This window comes from Anabas testudineus, chromosome 17, assembly GCF_900324465.2.
Source record: "Anabas testudineus chromosome 17, fAnaTes1.2, whole genome shotgun sequence".
Taxonomy (NCBI): domain Eukaryota; kingdom Metazoa; phylum Chordata; class Actinopteri; order Anabantiformes; family Anabantidae; genus Anabas; species Anabas testudineus.
In genome coordinates this window covers 13,618,861-13,635,613 of record NC_046626.1, presented here as the reverse complement: position 1 = coordinate 13,635,613, position 16,753 = coordinate 13,618,861, and the positions used below count along the sequence as shown (strand labels likewise).

Below are 16,753 nucleotides of genomic sequence, written 5' to 3'. Positions count from 1 at the left end.
TTCCTATTACTTTTACTATTTCATAATAAACAGATATGCGCTGTGTTGTACAGTTTGTGTATGGTAGAAATAAACTTTTCAAATGGTTGTGTGGTTTCTGAAAGTTTCTCAGTCTAATATGAACCCAGATACCACTGAAGTAACAGAGATCAATTTTCCTTAACTATTAGCCCCACCAGGTGGTGGATGTTGAACATTACATCTCAAGCAACAAAGACTGGTTTAACTGAACAACAGCAACTATATGAGATCAGAAATCAAAATCATCTTGGTGGATCACACAGATTTCAATCCAGTTTCCTACCTGTCTTACATGTCACACAAAGTTTGATTGAGATAAGTAAAATAAATAAATTGCACAATACTCTTTGGTGTATTTGGTTACAACTTATTATTTCCCCTTATTAATTAATCTGCCAGTTATTTTCTTGATTCAGCAGTACATTAAATAGCTTTATTAGTTTGCACAGGAGAAACCCGTCCTCTCCACATGCACCTAAGCTCATGTAATAATCACACACCTCCCACAGGTCACAGCTTCTCAAATGTAAATATTATCTCATTTATCTGTGATCGTAAACTTATTGTCTATCTATAACTCACACAAAACATGTCACCTTGAATTCAGTTTGGTTGTGACAGATATTTTCCCCGTTGATGAAGTGAAACAATACATTGAGAAAATAATAATCGATTCAACAGTAGTGAAAATAATCATGACTGCAACCCTGTGATGATTCTAGAGATAATAGTGTAAGTTACACAAAAAACTTCTATCTTCTGTACCTTTAATTTATTAACAAAGCTTCAGGCAGGAGTCGCTGTGCGCAAGGTGCCAAAGAAATTACATAAGCCAAAATATTAAACCAAAGTTCAAGTGTTCAAAAGGCTGTAGTGTGAAACTGAGAACTACCACAACTGTGTTTCCTGTTGTGCCGCAGACAGAACCGTCTTCCTGTGAAATATATACTGTGTGATGTGTGCGTGTAGACTCTCAGAGTGATGCAGATATATAAAGTAGGTGCCAGTATCTCGGGACATGACCTCAGCTCATATCACTGAAGTAATCTGTCTGTTTACATTTACTGAGTCTAATACAAGTAGGTAAAAAAAAAGGTTGTTTGCAGTGAAATCATATAAGAAGCAAGTGTGGCCAAGTCCAGGATGATGTTTTTATATGATGCAATTGAGCTGTTTCTAAAGTAATCTATGTTTTGGTGAAAGATTTACAGAGTGTTGAGGATTCAGGATTCATGTACATGTCATTTTAATATGGTTCGGTTACTGACAGTGTGGATAAAGTGCATGAGTTAAAAAATCTAATATAAGAAACAACATTTGTTGTACTTTCTTTGGCGAGACGCCTGATCTCAGTAGTTCTCAAGTCCTTGCTACGACCCTGGTTTCATATATCACACATTAATTTTGATGCTAGGCCATATTTGGAGTGGAGCTGCTGACCTTGTTTTATTCATTAGTCAGGCTTCTTGTGGCGTGAGTGACATGACTAATGATCCTGGATGAGTAGGTATTTAATTACTGAGAGAGAGTGATTGAACCTAAATTAAACACTCTGAACCCTTGTATATGTTGCACTCTTAATAGTTCGTGTTCATGTAAGTAGGGCTCAATGTCTTCTTATAGTTACGCAATTAAAACCACCGACAGAGGATGTGAACGAATTCTTCAGCTTTGAGGACAACCCGCAGAAGAAACAACTTGTACTGCAAACAGTGCTTCACACAAACATAAAGTGAAATCAACAGATTCAGCTACCAGTGTTAGGTAGATTTAATAAGCTCTTTTAATAAGGTCAATGTAGGTCAGTTAACTAAATACATAAATAAGATACATGTCACTTCTAAATTATTTATAATAACTTAAAAGTAGGAGGTTGTGAGCAAAAAGCTTGCTTAGTTAAAGCTCACCAGCCCAGACCTCCATGCGTCTACTGACCATGACTGCTTCCTTATTAAACCTGGTGATCCTCCATTCCCACATTTGCAGAACAGGCCAGAAACCAGCTGCAGGCTAAATTTAGGTCTTTCCTTTAGGGAACTGTGTGAGGTTACAAGGTGGGTGAAGCTTTCCCAGATCTTTCCAGTTTTGTACTCTGTTATTAAAGACAGTGGTAATGAACTACAGTATGATTATAGTCAAATGAATCCTCAACTTTTTCTTTTCTTTCTGTTTTTCTTGATAAATTATAACCAGTACTTATTGTTTAATGGTTAAGCTACCAGCGACATAGGCCATAGTTAAATAAATTACCAGGTATCAGGATCCTTATTTATCTATTAGCTGAAAACATCTGCTCTCTGTGGTGCACTGCACCAATTCATCACAAAATCACTACTTCGTCCATCTTTAATCTAAAGGCTCATATTCAGTGATGAAGGAAGTGTTCTCACATTGTTTACTTTAGTAAAAGTACCAATACAGCATTTTAATAAATAATCCAATACAAGTAAAACTATAAAAATAAAAGTTCATCTTGTACCCAGTTGGAACCTATAGGGGGGAGATCTCTGCAAAAGGTCAAAGGGTCACAAGATAAGTGGGAAAAACAGACTTGCATTGATCTTTTGTAGTTTTCTTTAAGCTTCACTGTTTTTGGTGAAGTTGGATCATTTTACATTTATGGGCCCTGAACGGTTATTGAAAAATAAACTGTGTGAGATGTTCACACGAGAACACACATTAACACCACCGTGGTGCCCTGACCAAGGCCTTTAATCAGTGGCTACAGGTCAGACTGTGGTTGTACTGGGCAGTTTCCAGCTGACAGATAAATGTTAGGTTAAAAAATATATTTCCTTCTGGTTTGCACTGGAACCAAAGTGCTTAAAAATGCACTTGGTCAATTTCCACCTCCATAATAATAAGTCAGCATTTATCACAGTTTTATGGTTATATTTCTTATTTAGAATCTGCATCTGCAAAAAGTACTAGTGATCTACAAGAAGCTCAGAACTGTAGTTAAGGACAGTACATGAGTAAATGTACTCAGAGTTACACGGAGATGTCTTTAAATTGTTCATTTTATCCAGTTTGCATGTTAGATGTTGTAATCAGCAAATGTCGTTTTGAATTTCTTTGTTTGTTTTGTGTAATTTTCAAAAATTATTACAGAGATTATTTGATCAGTAAAATAAGTTTTTGGTGATTATTCTAATGAATTAAATCAGACTCCAAATAAGTAAAAATGTGCACAGAAACAAGTTATAGGGGCCACAGACAGATAGATAGACAGACAGACAGACAGACAGATAGACAGACAGACAGACAGATAGATAGACAGACAGATAGATAGATAGACAGACAGACAGACAGATAGATAGATAGACAGACAGATAGACAGACAGACAGACAGACAGATAGACAGACAGATAGATAGACAGACAGACAGATAGATAGACAGACAGACAGACAGACAGACAGACAGACAGATAGATAGACAGACAGATAGATAGACAGACAGACAGACAGACAGACAGACAGACAGACAGATAGACAGATAGATAGACAGACAGACAGACAGATAGATAGATAGATAGATAGACAGACAGACAGACAGACAGACAGATAGACAGATAGATAGACAGACAGATAGATAGATAGATAGATAGATAGATGTGAAGCAACAGTGCTTCCCTCTAGCGACGTGCAGACCACGTGACCTGTGTTTACATCCTCAGCTGTTTCTTTCTTCTTCCACTCGGACTCCACGACTCGTCCTTACTACTTTACCCCTCCAGACAACTAGCTGGTTAGCTCTGTTAACTAGTCCCTGTGCTCTCAAAGCAGCCGCTTCACGTCAAAGTGACTGTCACTGACCGTCGCACTGAACGGTGCATCCGAGCAGAGAGTAAATGCGACACGGCACTGTGAGTACCCTTTTTCCCCCATTTCTTTTTTGTCAACTAGCCTCCGTTTTCCAGGGAGGTAGCCGGCTGCTGTCGTCTGCTAAGTGTGCGGCTGATAGTTTGGTTTTATTCAGGGTGACACCGCACCGAGGCTCCTGTTGTGCGTGTGTTTGCGGAGCAGCAGCGGGATAAAGAGGAGAGCTTACCTAACCTGCTTTGTCTCTTGTTTTGATGATGGCGCACTCAGGCCCAACAAAAGCTAGCATTAGCAGTAAGGGGGGGGGGGGGGGGGGGGGAAACTGCGACTCGGATGGCGTCGACACCACCTTTAACTTTAACGCACGACTGTCGGTGTAAACCCACCGACCTCGACCGAACATTTTGCAAACGAGCTCTCCGCATGTTTGCGTCTTTGGCGTCCACGCTGCACACAGGCGAGCTTCAGGAGACTTGGTGGCACTGATGTTGGTCACAACAGGCGGAAGAAGCTCGGGAGAGAAACACATTTATACGTAGTGTTTTTTCTAAGGGGGGGTGCATCATTTTCATACATCTACCAAACAGTGTAGTGTGTCGTGTTGATAACGTCACTCCAGCTCTGTTGCTCACGAACCGGTGGAGCCAGCGGCTGCAGATTGAGGTTAATCGCACTGCAGAGAGCCGCGTTATGGTCGACAAGTGGGACCAAAACTGGATGAATGCACGGAAACAAACGCGCAGAACAGCGTGCGTGTGCGCGCCAGGCTGTGCCGTGCACACGCTCCGCTCGTGCATTTTTTATTTTTTTCCTCACAGGTGTGCACGACTGGGATTAAGGAAACGGCAATGATTAATAACGCTTGAGCACATCTCATAAAAAAAAATAAAAAACGCTGGTGTTGTTTTTGCTCCCTCGTCACACGCAGTGCGAAAGAAAGTGTTTAGCGCCCTGCGATTGGCCGACAGGCTGCTGTCTGTGTGGCAACTGCAGCATGTGACCATGTGATGAAGCTGATTGGCTTCGTCAGGTGTCAGTTGTGGCACATTGAGGGAACATCTGTGAACGCCAGACCAGGAAAGGCTTGAAACACCTTTGCGCGATCATCTGGATGAGTTTAGTAAGTTCAGACCTGCTGTAGTGACCTGCTGCTGCAGCAGAACTCCTCCAGATGACATCATGTGTACTTGATGTCATCCGCAGGAGTTTCCCAGCTGGAAGTAGAGGATCCATTATGGCAGCAGTGACTGTAATCCAACGAAGATCTGAGTAGTTCTTCCACCACTGTTCAGAAATAATGCTGCATAATGCTCTGAATCACCACCAGAGATCTTGCTCGCATGCAGTCGACAAAGTCTTTTGTTTTCTCAAAATTTCCCACAAGTGTTTTGGAATAAAGAAGTAAGACTGGGTGATTAATATCTGATTAATCTGTTTTAATAATAATAGTTTTAAAGGATGCAAGCATGCAAAGAGTGTGTTTCAATGTTAGCTTCCTAAATGTATATGTCAAACAAGAATAGAGTCAAGAATAAAACAGGAACAACAGTATACAAACAGGTACAGTTACCTTACAAATAGTTAACAGCATATTGTGGTTGGAATTTGAAAAGCCTACAAGCCAGTTATGTTGACAGATTCAGTAAACCGATTACATGAAATTAGGCATGGACCATGGCCTCCCAGTGAAGAAGAAGAATGAGGAATGAGCTGTGGTGGATGCAGACTGATGTTCTCACCTGTCATTGTTCGTCTCAGTGTCTGTTTAAGCATTATTGAAAATACAATACAAAACCAGTTATCCTTTAGGAGACCAGGCTTGCAGCTTGTGGTTATATAGTTTATTTAAACTATCAGTGTTGCCCAATCATCAGCCAAAAAGTGGAAATATTTTCAGTCGTATAGGAAATATAAAAATAGCAGATCTTCACAACTGAGAAGCTAAAACCTTAATTACTGACCTATCAGTATGATGGCGAACCTGAATGACTTAAGCTGCAGCCCATACTTAAAAATACAAATAAACAATCAAACTTATTTGCTCAAGTTTTATCAAGTCTCACGAGTTTTATCAAGTCTCAAGAGTTTTATCTACATAAAGAAAAGAGAAATTTCTTGTTTTGTCCTATTATCAGTCCACAATCTCACTATTCACAGCTTGAATATATATATTCATATGCAACAAAGAAAAACAGGAAATAATTTTCTTTAAAAAGCTTAAAAGCCAGTAATTTATTTTAAAGTGTGTTTTTTTTTTTTTTTTTTTGTAATAATATTCATCATTGTTGAAAATGCGGGGGAGAAATGAGTCTTATTTTGTAGTAAACTGAATCATTTTGGACTATTGGTCAGACAAAACATGTTTACAAGTAATTGTAGCTTTAAGATACATTTTACCAGTGGTGAAAAAGGACAAATAGAAGATCTGACACAACATGCAGGCTACATCAAATAAGAACATCTCGGTGTGCTGCCTAGACAGGCTTTTGGTATTTACTTACTGCACAAGACTTGATCTTGGGTTGCCTGAGGCTCTGTTACAAGTTTCGTCATCCTGCACGGTTCAATGTCGCTAACAGCCGCCGGCCATGACCTGAGATGGTGTCTGTGCAGTTTCCATACATACCAGGGGTGAACCCAGGACATCCTGTTCATGTTTACCAGTGAATTCCTGTTTACAAAGAGAAGATTTATCTGATTAGCTTGGCTACAGCAACAGATGTTATTATCTAGCTGGTTTTTCATGTTGGAGTGGATGAATAATGACTCCTTCAAGACTCTGGATTATCATTGGTAAGACTGTACAGCAGTGCCCAACACCTTGAAGTTTTGCTCTCTTGACCCATTTTCCTGGATTCAGGCAAATCAAAGTACTATGCATTACAGACGGGGCAGAGGAGAAAAATCTTAGATTTAAAAAAATACACTGCTGTACAATCAGCGATGGTGAGCGAATCAGTGATTCTTTCTGCCTCAGAGAAAGAGCCGATGGAAAATTGCCTTAGCAGGCCTGCCACTACAAAGTCACCCCTGAACTGAAGCCTTATTAGCTGAGTCAGATGTGGAGATGCTGAGGAGGCAGAGGGGGAATTCAAGAATATCTCCCTTGGCTGCAACACAGTTACAGTATCCCCAGCCTCTTTTGTGCCAGTGTGGGATACTAGCTATCAAAGCATCTATAAAGTGTTTAAAAACCTGCTCATGTGAGGAATTTAATAGAGAATCACAACCTCATAAAGCCAGCAGCTCAGTATTTTTAATGTAAATACGTTTAAAATCACCAGGTTGTGTAGCAAAACATCTTTTCTGCGACTCCACCTCACAGGTAATGGCCTGTTGTTAGCCGTCCAACCAAAACAAGATTTTACTTGAGTTTTTGTGCAGAAACCGTTCAGTACTTTACAAAAAACAAAAAAGAATAAAGAAGATAAAAGTCTGGAAAATGAAATGTAATGTAAGAGGAAAATCTAAGCATAGCAAGACAGTTTTGCTTCTGTGTTCATCAGCTCAGTGTTTCAGTGATCAGACATTAGGCGTATAATATAAAAAAGGAATTTTAACAAGAGCATGGCCCCTGTGTGTAGTTTGATCCCAGTTTTAAAGACATGCATGTCAGCTGGAGCAATATCTAGATGTTTAAGTACTCATAAAACTGAAAGCACCTGCATTCATTTCCAGTTAATACATTGACAGATCTGTTTTGGAATTTTGCATTAATCACAACATGATTATAAAGAGTTTAATTTTCCGTGAGATGTGTTTGTGATATTTATATCAGTGAATTTGTATCAGATAAAACTAAATATTTTATAAACCTCTTTGTAAAACGCACAAAACTTCAGTTCCCCAAATTATTGTCCTCATTATCAAGTTCAGTGAAAGACAATAATCAGCTGCGTCTTAGTGGGATTCATTCCAGGTCTGTTAGTTTTAGCTTTATACAAACTATGGAACAGTGGACTATGAGTATAAATGTGGCTGTTATTTTTCTTTACCCTGTATGTAGCTATTACCTCAAGGTGTATGGCAGCTCTTTGTGCATGAGTGACTCAATTGATTTTCCAGAAACATTGCCATATCACAATATTTATCAATACTGCAAAATAAAATGACAAGCTCCATAACAGATGATTTATCTTTTTTTGCCCATCCCTAGCATCAGCTTTACATAACCTCACATCAACCCTCTGGACATAGCACACAACACACGCCACAGTACAGACTTAGTACTATGACACTGTGTGTAACCATAACATGGTTTGCTGGTTGGTTTGGTTGTTATTCTCTATTATTCTAAATATTCATTACACTGTGCATGCTGGTGAACTGAAGAGGCACTTGGGCATGTCACTGCAGGAAAGTCACTGGTGTAAAGTAATATATTAATAATGGATCTGTGCCATTAAGTGACGCAGCATGTGTAATACCAGGGCCCTTGAACTTGCACGTATAAATGCAATGCTGACGTAATAGGGCATATTAATTACACCTGTGCTTTTCCTGGTATGGGAAGACAGTGTGTTCTGGAAGAAAAGGCCCACATGTACTAAATACACTACAGTAACAAATAAATAAGCTAAAATAAATAGAAATAGTTGGCTGATCTCTGGGGTCAGGATGTGATATCCAAAATACATATTTGTTTTTGTCTATATGAGGCCAAAAAGAAAACAATTTCATTTTAACACAAATACAGCTGAATTGTGTAATTTGGTTTTATGCACATGCAATAAAACAAACTCTAAACTGATGAAGTGTTTAATGCAAAAGAGAAGTAATTAGTAGCCTAGTCTGTTATTGATTCTTCTGTTTCTCTCACAGTTTTGCATCAATCCCAGTTGTGTGAGAACATTAATAAATCTTTACTTTTCTAAATATTTAAACTCCCAAGGAGTCATTTATGTATTTTATTGAATTTTTCTCAGGTCACTTGCTGCTGGGACATGACCGTCATCTGAACTGAAGTTTAAGGAGTCACAGCGGCAGGATCCTTCAGCCAGCCGTTCATCTCCATGCCACTCTGAGGAGGAATCGCTCAGCTTGAGTACGAGTTTGTCCCTTGTGTTTCTCTTCTCTTTACGACATGGGGGGAGCCGTGAGTGCCGGAGAGGACAATGACGACCTCATTGATAATCTGAAGGAGGCTCAGTATATTCGCACAGAAAAAGTTGAACAAGCTTTTCGGGCCATAGACCGCGGGGATTACTATCTGGACGGTTACCGGGACAGTGCCTACAAAGACTTGGCATGGAAGCACGGCAACATACACCTGTCTGCTCCATGTATATACTCTGAGGTGATGGAGGCCCTAAAACTGAAGCCAGGACTTTCTTTCCTCAATCTGGGTAGTGGAACTGGCTACCTGAGCACAATGGTGGGCCTTATCATAGGTAGGCATAGTGCACCTTTTTTTTTTTTCCACAGCTGAATGTGCTGGAAGTGCTCAGATGTTCTGTATAATCAAGATAACACGTTTGACTGCGAAGGTACAGTGTGTACCTACTGTACAAAACAGAATCCCTGATAGCACTGTTTACTTTCCTTATTTATAGAATTGTTGTTTGGCTATAAAAGTTTTTATAGATTTTTAAAGATAATATTGATCCTGTTTTGTGTTTTGCCCCCCCCTCCCCCACCAGGACCATATGGTGTGAACCATGGAGTTGAACTTCATAAGGACGTGGTTGAATATGCCAGAGAGAAACTGGATGACTTCATAAAGAATAGCAACAGCTTTGATAAGTGAGTACATGCTTTAAACAACTTAGCTTAACACAGTCTGGTAAAAGGGAAACAGGTAGGTACCAACAAAATCTGTGCATCTGTAGCTCTCTCATTAAAATCTTTTGTAATGAGAAAATAGATGCTCGTCTGCACTGAAATTAGTTTGTATACTGTCTAAAAAACACCATCTATCGATCACTAAGATAATAATTTACAATACGTAGGCTGATTTTTACTTTAGAGTGGCACCTTCTTTCTTACTTTCTTCTGCAGAATATTTTGTAGCTAACATGTTTTATGTTACATGTTAATTTGTAGAAAAACTGAATTGTTAAAATGCAGCTTTACAGGGGTCACGTGTTGGACTATTTCTTGGCCAGGACCAGTTGCTAGGTAACCAGCAGAGACTCAATGAAGCTACTTGTCTTTTTTACGCTTCAGTTTTTGTACTAATGAAACATGCAAGATATATCATATTAATTAGTGAGGATTGTATGAGCTAGTTAGAAGATATTTTTACCTGCAGACAAAGGCAGGATGTGTCCAAGCCCTGATGCTAAGGCTTGAAGTCAAAATTAATAAGTATATATCCCAAAAAGTCAAACTGATCCTTTAACGAGAAGTACCTGGATTGACACCACAGCAGTTACAGTTTTACCTGCCAGGTTTGCGGATACGCACCTCGAGTCTTCGTCTTGCAAATTAAATACATTTAAGTCTTTAATTCTACTCATTTAATTTCCATATTTCTGTCGCAGCTTACACATTCTGAAAGAAAGGAGAAAGATGTGTTCTGTGGTTGCTTATTGTATTTTTATTTTTTTTGTCTTTTTCACAGGTTTGAGTTCTGTGAACCCGTCTTTGTGGTGGGGAATTGCCTTGAAATCTCAACAGACAGTCACCAATACGATCGCATTTATTGTGGCGCTGGAGTGCAAAAAGACCACGAAAATTACATGAAAGTACTGCTCAAAATTGGTGGCATTCTTGTGATGCCTATAGAGGATCAGGTAAGTGCTTCGTGCCATCAAAATAATACAGAATCAGCACATTGGGATGGCTGTCCAGAATGCTAGCACACGAGTGAAAACAGGGTAAAATAGCTTTGACCTACAAGACTGATGATGGAACTCTCACATGCATTATTGAGACACAACGGCTCCTGGGTTTGAGCAGCCATGTAAGGAGCTGTATAAATAAATGTTTTATTTAAAATGGTGAGAATTCAGCATATTTTTGGTTATTGGTGAAGAAAAGAAGGTTGTCAGCAATCTTTTCCAGTAAGAAGGGTAAAGATGTTGACAGATTCATGGTTGGATGGATGATTTGGGGCAATCTAAAGCATTTAAAGGGAAAAGGAGCTGAAATAAAGTAAAACTAGGCTTAGATGAGATATTGTAACGCAATATTTTATGGTGGAAGTTATTTAACCAAGGCCTGAGTATACTCTTGGAGTGAGTTTAGAGAGTTCAGAATACTCAATCAATCGGATGTGGTACTGTGTTTTCAAAGACGGTGGAGAGCGTTATTAAGGAGCATGCACACATTCACATTATTAAGCTGATTTCTGATCGTGGTGTTTGTAAGAGCGCATTAAAGCTCTAAAAACTATATTCACTCAGGCTACTTTTATACAAATACTAATAATTTTCAAAATGTGCTATTTTGCTTTTGTTGTGGCCTTTTTTTTCTGCTCCAAGCGGCTTGGAGCACTTAAAATCACTCTCCAGAGGAACAAATAGGAAACATCCCACTGCAGTAAAGGGTTCGGGAGAACAGAGCTTTTTGAAAGTGCCCGGTGGGAATGTCACAATATCAGAAATTTGCTAGATGGTACTAGAACCAGTATCAGTATCAGTAGTACTAGTACTACTGAAAGTCTGCCGCTCTCCATACCATGTATTTCTACATGAACTCCAGCATCAAGAGTGGGAGGGAGCGTTCAAATTACAAAAAAGCCATTCCTGTCATTTAAAGCAAAACGATATTGTGCCAAAAGAGCTACTGTATGGTGCATAGCATTTGCAGTTTCTGAGTCAGAAATAACAACTTTTTTATTTCATTTCACAAATACTTATGAACTAATCTTGACCTGCTTTTTTATTAATATATCTGTGCGGACTTATTATCTACTATAGAGTCATAGATATGCATATTTTTGCTGTTTAGAAGAAACAATATACAAAACAATAAACATAATTTCCTCATCAAAGATCAACAACAGAAAACACAACACAAACATAAATGTCAGCCCAGAAAGGTTTTTATATTTAACTCCCTCACTTTTCACTTAGTAGTGTCGGTATAATACATCATATGATACAAATGTCATTGTTAACGTATTCAGCTGCGAGGTGCCCCCTAAAAAATGTCATCTCCATGCTGCAGCCCAGGAGTTGCTGTTGGCCTTGATCAGAGTGTATTATTCATAACCTTTACTCAGAACACTATTTTAAACATGTCTACTTTGAGCAGAAAATGTAAACACTTGTATCGTGGCTATATTGAATAAAAAGTACCTATCCCCTTGTGTGTACAGTAAATCAAAGACGGCCATGAATAGAGGCATCTACTGGACCTACCGGTATTAGTAGACCTGCTGTGTGTCAGTTGAATGCCCCGACCATATACACTACCATTATCACGACTCATGCATGATGAGTTCCCATTCTCATGTGGTTTAACTGCGTTTTGATAGCTTTCATACTGTGGCTTGGTAATTACTTTAGGCTTGAGCCACCAGATATCTGTTATCTGCAGAGAGCCTTCTCTTGCACAGCAAACATCTCACACCAGCAGACATTTTGATAATGTGTCTTGTAGGCGTCAGCAATAAGACAGTATACTGTGTAATACATAGAACTGTGACAACTGGAGACCAGCAAATTTACTGTCTTGATTATACTCGATGTCCCACTGTGTTAACATACAAAGCAAGTGTAAGAATTGAGCTAATGCTAATTATGCTGACTATAGGAGCATGATGTATATGTCTCTTAGTACACAGTGTATATATCCGCCATCCATAATGAACACCTGCACTGCAGAGTCCTCTCTTAGGCATTAAGAGTATTATTTAATAAGTAAATACTGTATTTCTGCAGAAATAATTGCTACAGTGCATTTTCCTCATACGAGTTATCTTTATGCAAGGAACAAATTCTCCAAAAAAAAGCACTAGAAGCAGAGTCACATGGGCAAAATATCCTCACAGCTATTATTTATATTTACCAGCATGTGTGCAAACATAGATATAGATAGAGAGTTATACAATACATATTCTGAAGGAACTGACCTTGGCTCATGTTCTCTAAAGTTATACAATATTTCAATTCATAAATGTTCGGTGTTGAGTTCAGGTTTTGTGTCTTTATGCAGCTGACCCAGATAACTAGGACTGGTCAGTGCACGTGGGAGAGTAAAAACATCTTGGCAGTGTCCTTTGCCCCCTTGGTCCAGCAGAGCAGAGCTGATGGAGAGAAGCCTGACGCTGTCCAGCTGCGTAAGTGACCCCTCAGTTAACAAAACAAAAAAAGCTCGGTCTCATTGAGTTATATTATGCCTAACCAGTCCTGAAGAGTAACACAGGCAGTGTTTTAATGTCAGAAAATCCACGCAAACTGATGTGATGTGACGACTCCTAAAGCAGTGTTTGCTTTGGCGAAGCTCGCCCTGCAGCTGCTTCACTGAGCCAGTTATTCCCTTTTCCTTGAAATAGTGAGACACAGTTTCCTCTTTGATGGTCTCACTTGTTTGTGCTGACCTAGTTGAAAGACTAGTGCAGCTGTATGGATTATTCTTATTTTTGTGGCGCATTGCCCTGAAGGACTGTGTCATCTGTCTTTGTCCTCAGCCCCAGTGACTGTCCGCAGCCTTCAGGATCTGTCTCGGATCTACATACGCCGCACCCTCAGAAACCTGGCCAACGAGGACAGTCAGGGGAAGGGGATGGTGCAAAGAGTCCCACAGAAGCGCAAGCGCCGGCGGTGCCGGCGGCGACGCATCAACACCTACGTTTTTGTAGGCAACCAGCTGATCCCCCAAATGGTGGAGAGTGAGGAGGAGGAGCACACTGAAGAAGAACACAAGGAAGTGGAGGAGGAGGAGGAGAGAGACATTGGCGACATTGAAATTCTTAAGCAAGTGAACGTGTTGAGAGACCAAATAATGGCTTTACCGCTGCCTGAGTCACTGAAAGCATATTTGCTGTATTACAGAGAGAAATGACTGATCGACTTGATATTGATTCCTGGGCGCAGCGTCTGCTGAAATAGTTTTCTTCACCCTTTTCAGTACAAATGTAGCATTATTTCCATTAAATCTTGATGGTAAAACTGTGGAATGGAAAGAAACGTCATAGATAATATTGGATAATAATGTTATGATTGTCACAAGTTGTTAGTTTGTGTTGACACTTTCCTTTTGATTTGTTTATTAAAAAAAAAAAAACAATGTAAAAAGTATACTTATAAAATAGTTTCAGAAACCCATTTTGAGATTCAGATTTTATCACAATAAGTCAGGACTTCTGCAGAAGTGTGCAGATTTAAAATTGTATAAAGAAAAATGAAGTTCGTACTATATTTGTTAAAAGATGATCATGCTAAGATGAAGACTTTTATTGCACCTTTTTTAGAAGCTTTAACTTACTATCGGTGTCTGATGATTTGACGATGCTGAAAGAAGCAAAAGACACTGAAACGAGGCCACATCATCCCATTTGGAGCCCGAGAGTAAGGCGCTCTTGCATAATCATGAATGGAGCACTTATGTCATTACTCTTCTGGATTTTTCATTGTAGAGCAACGTGTTTTGTACCTTCCTATTACTATAGATCACTGAGAGACCAGATTGGTTCATGATGTTTTCTACAGGGCACCTTTTAACGTAACTTTTTTCTACAGGGTACTTAACATACATCCTTGTGTTTTCTCACTTTGCATATGAGTAGCTGACGGACGTCCTACTTTATTTAAGGTGTTCAAGGCTCTCTCCTCTCCGTGGTTTTCTTTCCATTTTTGATGCAAGTAATATATTCATTTGATTAATCATATCAGGGGTTCAAAATATTGATGACAGGTGTTTAACCTTGGTTCACATTTTCAGCTTGTTTATAGAGGGAACAGGTAATGGGGACATGTTATAACAAGTACATGCATGAATATACTGTATATGTCTTCGGTGTTCTGACTTTGCATCTTATGAATGGTCACAGGACATAATGTCCCAAGTGGCCAATTCGAAAATGTTTTGATGAAATGAAAAAAAAAAAGTATTTAAAGAGGATCAGATGGCCTTCAGACAAATCTCAAACCCTGTATAGTACTGTGTTTTGTTTTGTTTTTATTGACGACAATGCAAAATTAGAATTGCTGAAGATTTTGAAGCCTTTTGTAGAAGAGTCCAGCAAAGCACCTTAGTCTTCAGTCCTCAAGTGAGAGAAAAAAGGTGCCTTTTTTTTTTTTTTTTTTGCTAAACTGTGGACTGGACTTATTGTAATGTAAATCCTGTTAAATCAAAGTACAATTTGCTTGCAGAACTTTCCTGATAGTGGTGGCTTTAAAAGTGCCAGCATACCCCATCACATTAGGATTTCTGTGGGTTTTCTGGCATAGGAAGATTTAACGCAAACGAAGGTATATTTCTACAGAAACATTCCACAGTGAAAAAAACAAAACAAAAAAACAAAATGGCACATCACCGAGAGATGTCAGACTTTTTCTTCACTTCACCATCACAGACTTTTCTTCATCTTCCTTTACATGCATAATTTAGTATTCCAAAAGCTGAGTTGAATGTTGTTGATATCAATTCTATTCAATATAAAAGTGATATATATGTATTGTTATCATATAATTCTGCATACAGTTTAATTTGCATTTGGTTTGTTGTAGCGCCCTCTTGCTGTACTGTATCTTGACACTGGGAACTCTGTAGATTAAAACTCCACTGCTGTCTGTTAAATAGGTAAGATATATTAGTGCTATAGATCTTCATTTTGTTCTGGTGTATTGAAAATTATTTTGTTTTTAAACAGGGCAAATTATTTTGTTAGTAGTTCTTGTGTATGAAGAGGTAACATTTTTTTTTGTTTTTTTGTTTTTTTTTTTTTACAATCATTGAAAAGCTTTGCAAGTAAGCAATAATGGAATAATTTATCAGCTTATAATTACCCATACCAACATAGTCCCATTTGGTTCGGGTGGTATCCATTAAAATTCACATGACCAATTACAGGCATGCAACAGTTTATATACCATTATTATCTAAAGCGTAATTGCTAAGTAGAGAGCACATTAAGTATTGAAAGCAGGGGACCTACAACCTCAACTCTCAGGTCACGCCTTGCACCAAAGTTAATGGGACTGCTGTGATTACATTTGAAGTGGACAACATTCGACTACAAAAAATGGCACCCAGGGTAGTCATAACCAATTCAGCACTCTCATATTAGGCTAATTCGTTACGAGCCAAAACAGTTCTGTTAGAGTGTATCAGGCCTAGGTTGACTTTGCATAGAGTGTGCAGTTCATTTTGAAAATGTGTTGTTTCTTCGTAAATGTTTGGCACAGAAATAAAAGTCACAATCACATCGTGCCTCTTCGAATCATTGTAACTGCTCTTTTTTGTCTCATGCCCGTGTTTTTTTCTTTCTTTCTTTTCCTCCCTCAGGATTTTGTGCTAAAGGAGTCAAATGAGTCACCATGACAAACAGAAGCAGAGACAATAGTACAAATGTCAGTGTGGAGTCTACTGAAATAAAGCTTCTTACTGCAACTTGTACCTGACTCTGTAGAGCAGATTATGTGATGAAGGTCTCCGGCTGGAAACATCACAGGCACTTACCAGTACCAATTTACCTTTATTGTGTTATTTAAACAGTTTTGGATGCTGTGTTTGCCACAGATAAATCTTATCTGTGGCAATAATTAGTAGCTTGATTTCCATTGCATTTCTTATACTTATGTATTTTGTGCAATAAACCTTGTGTTCTATGTGACATTATATGTACGTAGAGCACAAGATAGATACTTTATTTAATCCCACAAGGGAAAATCAGGTGTTGCAGTAGATTTGTATGTGTTAGAAATTTGTTTTACTTTTGTGTCACATTAAGCATCTTTATAAGCCACCACAAATTTGCATGTACTGTACATGTGCATGTTTTCTCGTAGCACATGCGTCA

The 16,753-nt window shown here is 38.8% G+C and overlaps 1 protein-coding gene across 1 annotated transcript; it reads left to right on the top strand.

Annotated features, from left to right (window-relative positions):
• The first annotated feature begins 3,668 nt into the window (after positions 1–3,668).
• Positions 3,669–16,164, top strand: pcmtd1 (protein-L-isoaspartate (D-aspartate) O-methyltransferase domain containing 1). The gene is made up of 6 exons (XM_026374318.2): positions 3,669–3,887; positions 8,769–9,233; positions 9,483–9,585; positions 10,406–10,577; positions 12,946–13,069; positions 13,421–16,164. The coding sequence occupies exons 2-6, from the start codon at positions 8,927–8,929 to the stop codon at positions 13,792–13,794; spliced, it is 1,080 nt and encodes a 359-aa protein (XP_026230103.1). The 5' UTR covers positions 3,669–3,887; positions 8,769–8,926; the 3' UTR covers positions 13,795–16,164.
• The last annotated feature ends 589 nt before the right edge of the window (positions 16,165–16,753 follow it).

Coding starts and splice junctions, on each gene's coding strand:
- pcmtd1 (XM_026374318.2), top strand. CDS start 8,927: ATGGGGGGAGCCGTGAGTGCCGGAGAGGACAATGACGACCTCATTGAT. Junction 9,234..9,482: donor AATGGTGGGCCTTATCATAG/GTAGGCATAGTG, acceptor CTCCCCCACCAG/GACCATATGGTGTGAACCAT. Junction 9,586..10,405: donor AATAGCAACAGCTTTGATAA/GTGAGTACATGC, acceptor TCTTTTTCACAG/GTTTGAGTTCTGTGAACCCG.